The sequence below is a fragment of the Epinephelus lanceolatus genome, chromosome 5 (genome assembly GCF_041903045.1).
Source record: "Epinephelus lanceolatus isolate andai-2023 chromosome 5, ASM4190304v1, whole genome shotgun sequence".
Lineage (NCBI taxonomy): Eukaryota > Metazoa > Chordata > Actinopteri > Perciformes > Serranidae > Epinephelus > Epinephelus lanceolatus.
Window position 1 is genome coordinate 18,592,605 of NC_135738.1, and position 8,417 is coordinate 18,601,021.

At 41.7% G+C, this 8,417-nt stretch overlaps 1 protein-coding gene across 1 annotated transcript; it reads right to left on the minus strand.

The window, feature by feature from the left end:
• Positions 1-44: 44 nt before the first annotated feature.
• On the minus strand, positions 45-6,886 carry syt18b (synaptotagmin XVIIIb). The gene is made up of 5 exons (XM_033634561.2): positions 6,240-6,886; positions 4,454-5,466; positions 3,303-3,459; positions 956-1,116; positions 45-838 (listed from the first exon to the last, which is right to left on the minus strand). The coding sequence occupies exons 1-5, from the start codon at positions 6,382-6,384 to the stop codon at positions 698-700; spliced, it is 1,617 nt and encodes a 538-aa protein (XP_033490452.1). The 5' UTR covers positions 6,385-6,886; the 3' UTR covers positions 45-697.
• Positions 6,887-8,417: the final 1,531 nt, after the last annotated feature.

Consider the following 8,417-nt stretch of genomic DNA (forward strand, 5'->3'; position numbering starts at 1 on the left):
GAATGCTCCAAACAATAGTGTTAATAAAAATTCACCAAGCTACCTCAGGCAAAAGTGTGTTTTATTTATATGACATGATATAATTCTTCACATCATTTAAACATTCAGAAAATCCCACAGCCAACATTTTTATCTTTAAAGAACAGTAAAATTATAAAATGAACATGAGGGAAGATTAGGTACATTTGTGTGTATTACATGTTCAAATGAATGACAACGTGTATTTTAGTTACAAGGACTAAATACTGGAATAATGCTTCATTATTTTTCAATAAAGATCAGTTCATTTACCTTCATGTTTTCCTTTGTTTACTAGAAGAGAACGATTATAAGAGACAAATTGTTCAAGATCCATATAGAAAGTCTGTTCTAGGTAATGTGTCACAAACAGTCTGTATAAGCCTGCAAACTGAACTTACATTGTGCTGTTCCAAAGGTCACTGTGTGCACTTACTGTACCTACCTATGGGAGAATTCACAGGTTGATACACTGAAATAAGGCCATTGTAGAGATTTTATTGTTGAGTGCAGTGCCCATATATCTGCCCGTTAGAACTGTCAGTAAACACATCATTTAAGTGAAACATTAGCTGTATGCATTTCATGGCAAAGGTGACCTGTAATAGCTTATTTTAGGTGCACATGGAGTTCATACAGTGCCTCAGGACATTACAAACAGGACACCTGTGTCAGAGATCTATAGAGGCTCTGGTTGCACAGTGTGCCAGCGTGCCTGCTCCACCTGCAGGCTGCACATGTCCCTCCAGTGAGCACGTCCTGCGTCTGCAGCCTCTGCTCCGATCAGGACTCGACCAAGGACTTTGCCCTCTGAAAGGACCTGAGTTTGTCACACAGGAGCAAGAGTGAGGAATTCAGAGTTACATTACAGATATATGCAGTTATTTGTAGACATGCATTTTATTCAGGGACTGTGAGCCCACAGAGCAATCCTTACCTGCATGATTATGAACTCAAGCATGAGGGGCAGCTGACTGATGTCTCCTGGAGGCAGGTCAAACAGGAAAGAAGTGTTCCACACAGTACAGGATCCTCCTTCAGTTTCTTTGCTGCAGATCACGACTCCTTCATGATGCAGATTGATCACCACCTGGTGTTCTGTACACAGGCACATGCATGTTATACAGTATGACAGAAAGCCACTTGAGAAAACTGTGTGTTATCACAAAGAGACCTTAAATGTTCATTCTAGATCTTTAAACCTAAACTTATAGGTCCAGTGTGTAGGCTTTATGGGGATATGTTGGCAGAAATGGAGCATAATATAATAAGTTTGTTTTCTTTAGTACATTATCACCTGACAATAAGAATTATTGTGTTTTTGTGACCTTAGAATGAGCCATTTAAATCTACAAAGGGAGCGGATCTTCGTCCATGGAGTTTGCCTAGCTACACCGCCATGCTTATACAATAGCCCAGAATGGACAAACCAAACACTGGCTCTAGACAGGGCCATTCTTGTTTTGGCATGAGCCACTGCATTTAGCAGGCCCTTTATAAACATGAAACTGCTTAATTCAGTGTTTTTTTTACCTGTTTAAATCACTGATGCCCTTTGTTTTCAAGAGGAAGAGACCTGTGAGGATAAACTGGCTCCTGGTAAAAGCCTCCTGAATGATTACCACTGAAGGAAGTTTCAGCTGGTTGCAGTCCTAACTGCTAGATGCCACTAAGTCGTAAAAAAACTCAGAAAAATTAATTAAGCTGCAAGCAGTGATGAAAGGGCCCTCGCATCTCTGTGCAACTCGGGGGTCCTGGTAGGATGCCAACTGATGCTGCTGTTCATTTCTGTGACAGTCAGACCCTGCACGCAGGAATGAGATGGTATATCATAGAGTGTGGGCGTTGGAATGACCTATCTCACATTTTGTAGAACTTTCTGTGGCCACTATGTGGCGCTGGAGAACAAACTAATTATACCTTATGTTGCTGTGAATCAATTGTGGACCCCGCCATGCAAATTTCAGGTGAATCAAAAGATAATTGTCTGACAAGTCTTACTTCCTGGTGCCAGTAGGTGGCGCAATCACCATGACACCTACGGTGCATGTAGTTGGCTTCGAGCTTGGAGCCTCATAAAATGTAAAGTTTGGGGAAGATTGGACCATGTATACTGGAGTTACAAACCACTTCCTTTTTGGTGGCAAAACACCAAAATTTGACGCACCGCCACAGTCACGCAGTTTGACGAAAAGTCAAGCTTTGAGCAGCTTTTGATGTCAAACGTCTTTAGATGGTACAGACAAAATTTGAAGTCAATCGGATCAAATCTGTTGAAGGGCTTTGTTAAAGTACAACCTCTGGAAAAGGCCAAAAAATGCACAAAAAAATCCACATAAAATTCAAAATGGCTGACTTCCAGTTGGGTTTAGGGTATGGCTCCAAGAGACTTTTTTGTACGTTTTGGGATGTTACAGGTGCCTGCCAAGTTTCACACATGCAGGTGAAACCAGCTTCAGGGGCTGCCTAGTAGAAATTCAATGGGGGTGCTACAGAGCCATTTTGACATCCGTTGACCAGACCCACATCAGATGTAAATTTTCCCCAGTTCTGATGTGTGTGCAATCACAAAAATGTGATTCTTTTCAGAGAAAAATAATGGTAATTCTTTCAGTTTTCAGCCTTCGTGACTGTCTGCGGTCGGTGCTCAGGCCCTAAAATGAAACCAATGACTTTTTTTTCCACTGTCACTGTTTCTCCTGTAAATACAGCATACGATGTGATCAAGTAAAACATGGAGCTCGGATGCATAAAGTAAGTATTTATCCCTGTCTTTATCCATAGTTATGCTGATATGTCTGCTCCATGAGCATACATGTTCTATCTGATATAAAACAAAAGAGATTATCCAAGTCAAATTCATGTGACATCATGTACATGAAACAGATATCATAACATCTAATGGCTCTTTACACAGGATGTGCTGGTCTGCAATAAAAGTAATGCCTTGACAGGCTAATGCCAACAAAGATTAGATCTGTCAGATCAGAGATTCAGAGGAGATTGGAACATTTTCCTGAGGATTTTGAACAGTAAAGGATTAAACCACAATGTCATTAAAAAAAGGGATGATCTCCTGCTGCATTCAGGTCCTGTAAGACATCATTTAATCCCCTAAACATTAAAAGCAAACATAGGGAATTATTTTACCTCTGCCCCTGAAAGACAAAAGTTAGTTCTGCCCACGCACGCTTACATAACACCTCTATGCATGATGTCCTTAGGGGATCTCTGTATCAAATACACATTTTGGCAAATTCATGACATTAAACACTGGTTTTTACCTGCTGCTGCAAAAGTGTGAACAAGGCTGTCTAGGTTATCTGCTCTGAGGACCGTGGCTTTGATGCGATGGCCCAGAGGCTGATACTGAAGCAAAATGAAGATCTGTGGAGGACAGCTAAGCCCCTTACACATCGCTGCATCCTGTGGGATCAGAGTCTGCGGTCAGAGAGCAGAGAGGGAAACTTTGATCAGCGGGACATGCAGCATGAGGCTTAGTAGTAAATGAAACGTACACAAATCACTGACAGAAAAAATAATGTGTTACTGACCACAGGGATCACATGTGCAACAGAGCAAAACAAAAATCAAACATAACAAAATGCAGACTTTTATCTCATCTCCTTTTTACTTGTTTTATTAGATAATTTTATCCTCTATGTAAGGCTAGATTATCAACCGGGCAACACAATCTTCCCCCACACCCTCAGGTTCACTGTTTGTTATCATAAAGAGAGCTGGAATGTTCATTATTGATCTTTAATCTTTAACTTAAAGGTCCAGCGTGTAGGATTTAGGGGGACATATTTGCAGAAATCTTTAGTGTTTAATCACCTGAAAATAAGAATCGTTGTGTTTTTGTCACCTCAGAATGAGCTGTTTATATCTACATAGGGAGCAGCTCCTCGTCCATGGAGTTTGCCATGTTGCACCGCCATGTTTCTACAGTAGCCCAGAACAGACAAACCAAACACTGGCTCTAGAAAGGGCTACTTGCATTTTGGCAACAGTCACTGTAGTCAGCAGCTCCTCCATGACAAGAGCATTGGAAAAAGTACTGATTTATTTTAACATAAAACTGCTCTATTCAGTGTTTTGACTGGTTTAAATCACTGAGTTCCTTTGTTTTAGAGCAGAAGAGACCTCTGTGGATAATTCAACTACAGGTAAAAAACCTCCTGAACAATGAACACTGAAAGAATTCTAACTTTAACAGTTTCAGCTGGTTGCAATCTGCAGTCCTCGCTGCTAGATGCCACTGAATCCCCTAAATCTTACACACTGCTCCTTTAAGTCGTAAAAGTGCTCAAAAGGGGCCCAGCAACAGATTTTTGCCTCCGGGCCTCCTAACGGGTTAATCTGCCCATACTTCTTTGTCTCTTAAAAATAAAGCCAACATCTGCTCACACATTATAACTCAATACACAGTTACCTTTTTCAGCTTCCACTTGTTTGGGTTGAGCTCTTTTGTGAAGTGAAATGGATGCTCTGCTCTCCAGTCCCTTCCTCCACACTCAGCCTCCAGTTCACCCAGTGTGGTGTCTCTCATGCTGGGAGGTTCCTGTGTGTATACGGCTACTCTCAGTACACACTTTTGGAGCTCCTTCACAGAGCTCACCTTCAGAAGCAGCACCAGGCTGTGGGTCTCAGGGCTGCTCTGTGCAGAGGCCTGTACGGGACAGGGGTACAGAGGCAGCAGGCTGCCCAGCACAGACACGTCCTCCAGTCTGTGTGGTGTCCCAGTGAGGCTGAGGATAGTGATTGCCAGGGTTTGCTGCTCTGGAGAGAAGGCCATAGTGAAATGGAGGCAGGGTTTTGGTGATACTGGCTGTTGGCAGCTGGCACTGGAGCCGTAGCTCAGTGGAGCCAGCGGGATTGGTTCTTCAGGCATAGAAGGAGAGACAGCACTGGGGCTGGTGAGCCTGCTGTGTTCATTATAAGATGTTTTATCTCCAGTCAGCATGCAGCGCCTGTGCAGGGCCTTACATGTTTTGGACAACAGTCCCAGTTTGGGAAATGTAGGCAGGGAAGCAGGACTGGGATCTATGGGTTTATAAAGGGGTGATGTTAGTGGTGGCGTGCTGAGGCGGCGCAGGGAAAAATAAGACTTCTGCTGCTCCTTCTGTTCAGAGGCAGCTCTGGCTCGTTTAGAGGACGACTGAGTACTGAATTCACCCTCTGAAGGGGTAGGGCTGGTGAAAGTGGAGGGATACTCCACTGTGTCTCCATCCAACTCCTCGTACTGCTGCCTGGACGCCGCCGTCGCTGCTGAGGGAGGCGGAGTCTGAGTAAAGGTCACAGGTTCAGCAGGAGCCGGTGCTGACGTCACAGGATCTTTGTCTGTCACTGCACATATCTGACTTGTCCTCAAGCACAGAATACATCCCAGGACCAAGCACAGACAAAAGACTGTCAGTCCAACCAGAAGAAGAATTTGGAGGTGAACTGCAGACAAAAAGAGAATAATAAAATCAGTTTAGAAGCAGTTTAGAAAATGTTGTAATTTATTCTCATGCAACCCCTGAATTACATAATACAGAACATGCATTACTTAACCCCATTTGCCTGAAAGCATAGACCCCATGTTTCATATTATAGTATTGTTAAAGGAGTAGTTCACATTTTTCTGTCTGTCTTGAAACAATATTCACATGACTATATGTACATTGATTATATATATATCCTACAAATAACTCCTTGAATGTATATAATATTTTTACTTTTTAAATTTTATTTCTATTTTACCAGAAAGTTCCTTTGAGGTCAGAAATCTCATTTACAAGACGGACCCTGTCAAGGTAGCTGACTATTAATTGCGCCTGATTTGCGCCTTACTGCTAGCTTGTCTTTGTATTTTGCACCTTAGCACTATTTCGATTTTAGATTTGCTATATATTTCATTTCATATTTGCCATACATTTGCATTTTCTGTCATGTTATTTTAGTCCTTGTGTACTGCACTCTTTGCATCTGCACTCCTCCGAACTGTATTACTAACACTGCACAGCAATTTACTTTGGGATAAATAAAGTTATTTGTTATCGAACATAGTGACTTCTCAAGAAAAACATATGCCTCCATCACCACATTTTTTTACCATGTCCTCACATACATCAATGGATGTAAACGTTTCTAATTTTAGATCTTTTTGCATTGCTTTTTTTGGAAAACGTATTATTTAAGACTTGAAAACCTGAACCCATCCTTTAAGACCATACCTTCTAGATGTTTGGTGAAAAGGACTTGCACCAGGAGCCAGAAGAAGAGTACGACCATGATGCCCTCGATCATGCCCTTACAGCAGAAGAGCAGCACAGACTGCCACAGAGGCTGACCTGGGTACTCCTCATCATGGTAAGGCATGGTGCCAACAGTGTGCTGAAGGTCTGTCAGAGCCTATTTTAAAACATCCACATGTAGAATCCCAGAGGTCCCGGCGAAGAAGATCATTTGCTTGACTCATGAAAACACATCCTGGCTTTCAGTCATGGAGATGTCTCCCCACATGATTCTGCTTCAGTCAGTCAAAGCCATTGTTTTGGAGTGCTACAGCCACAAAGGTACAAAAAAATCTGTATCCCGTTAAAACATTTTTCAGGTTTGAGCAACAAAATTTGTAAAAGGCCTGCACATTACATGATTTCAAGGATTCTTTAGCAGCTGCAGGTGCCTTTCCGTGTCCAAAGTTGAAAAATCACCCTGCTGTCCTAACTTGCTGCATACAGTATATTCCAGTCTTTGTCCCAGGACTTATCTGCAGAGTGACTTGACTGGTGTTATTCCCCCCTGGTGGGCGGGGGCCGTGGGCGGAGATATCATCTCATAATACCTCTAAATTGTGCCTGTAGCATCTTTCTTCTACAGTGGTCCAGATGCCATTCCAGCAGTGTCACTATAGAATAAACTATCCCAACAGTAAATCCTGCAACCCATCCCCCGCCCTCACTGACCCATGAGCTCTTATCTCCATTAGTATAACCTCTGTCATAGGTCTGCTGGCTGCAGAGTTCAGGAATTAACTCTCAATGCAGAATCTCTCTGCTCTTCATCTCCTATATACACACTGTGCTCATCTTTTCAGACCTAATCTGACGTGAAACAGGGCAACATATTGTGAAACTACCAGTACAAGTTTGGTCCGTCGCCAATGCAATTAGGAACAAAGCTCAATTGAATTAAGATCCAGGACAGGAATTGTTTTAAAAAAATCAACTTCTAAATGTTAACTAGTTCAGTTTCTTTGTTACAGATATTAAAAACAGAGATGTCAGAGATGATCCATGAAATACTGATATATGTGCATGTTTATAGGTGCATAATTTCCCTGAACTTGTGTTGTGTATTTAAAAGTGGAGGTAATACCACCCCCATCTGGCCACTCACTATGTTTTCTTTTCTTTTTGGGATGTACTTCTGAGTGGTGGATTAAGTATTCGGATCCTTTACTTAATACTGTGATATAAAATACTCAGTTATGAGTAATAATCCTGTAAATGTCCAAAAAGTGCATTGCTAATATTAGCTTAATGTACTTAAAATGTCTAAAGTAAAAATACTCCTAAATGTTACACTACTATACCTTACATTATTGGATTATCATTAATGGAGTGTTCACCACAAAATTAAAAATACGTTATTTTTCCTCTAACCTGTGATGCTTTTTATCAATCTAGATTGTTTTGGTGTGAGTTGCAGAGTGTTGGCGATATCGGCTGTAGGGATGTCTGCCTTCTCTCCAATATAATGAAACTAGATGGCACTCAGCTTGAGGTGCTCAAAGCGCCAAAAACTCAAAAGCAATGTCTCTTTCATGAAATCATGAAATAGAAATCATGACACAGTCCCCCCAAATAATCCACAAAACTTGTTGTGAGCAGTTTCACGAAGGAACTATTTTCCTTCTGCTGAACTACACCCGCCAACTGTATCACTGCACAGAAAGAAGAGTGCATCTACAGCTAGCTCACCTAGCACCACTGAACTAGCTAACGTTAGCTGAAGAGGACGCCAATAATGTTCACATCTTGTGCTGTCATAAGTACAGCCTCTCGTCCATGAGTAGATGCACTCTTCCTTCTGCACAGTGATATGGTTGGCTGGTGTAGTTTGGTAGAAAAAAATAGTTCCTACATGAAACTGCTCACAACAAGGTCTGTGGATTAGCTTAAGTAACCAGGTCATGATTTCTGGAAAGAGACATTGCTGTTGAGTCTTTGAAACTTATTTTTTTGTGTTGTAATTACCGCAAGCTGAGTGCCATCTAGTTCCACTACATTCGAGAGAAGGCAGACATCTCTTTAGCACTACAGGTATGAGGAAAAATATGTTGTTGAACTGTCCCTTTAATAATGCATTGATGTATAAGTAGCATTTTGATATTACAGCTGTCAGATGGA

Coding starts and splice junctions, on each gene's coding strand:
- syt18b (XM_033634561.2), bottom strand. CDS start 6,384: ATGCCTTACCATGATGAGGAGTACCCAGGTCAGCCTCTGTGGCAGTCT. Junction 5,467..6,239: donor TTTCACCAAACATCTAGAAG/GTATGGTCTTAA, acceptor TTTTGTCTGCAG/TTCACCTCCAAATTCTTCTT. Junction 1,117..3,302: donor TCACACTTTTGCAGCAGCAG/GTAAAAACCAGT, acceptor GCCTGTGTACAG/AACACCAGGTGGTGATCAAT.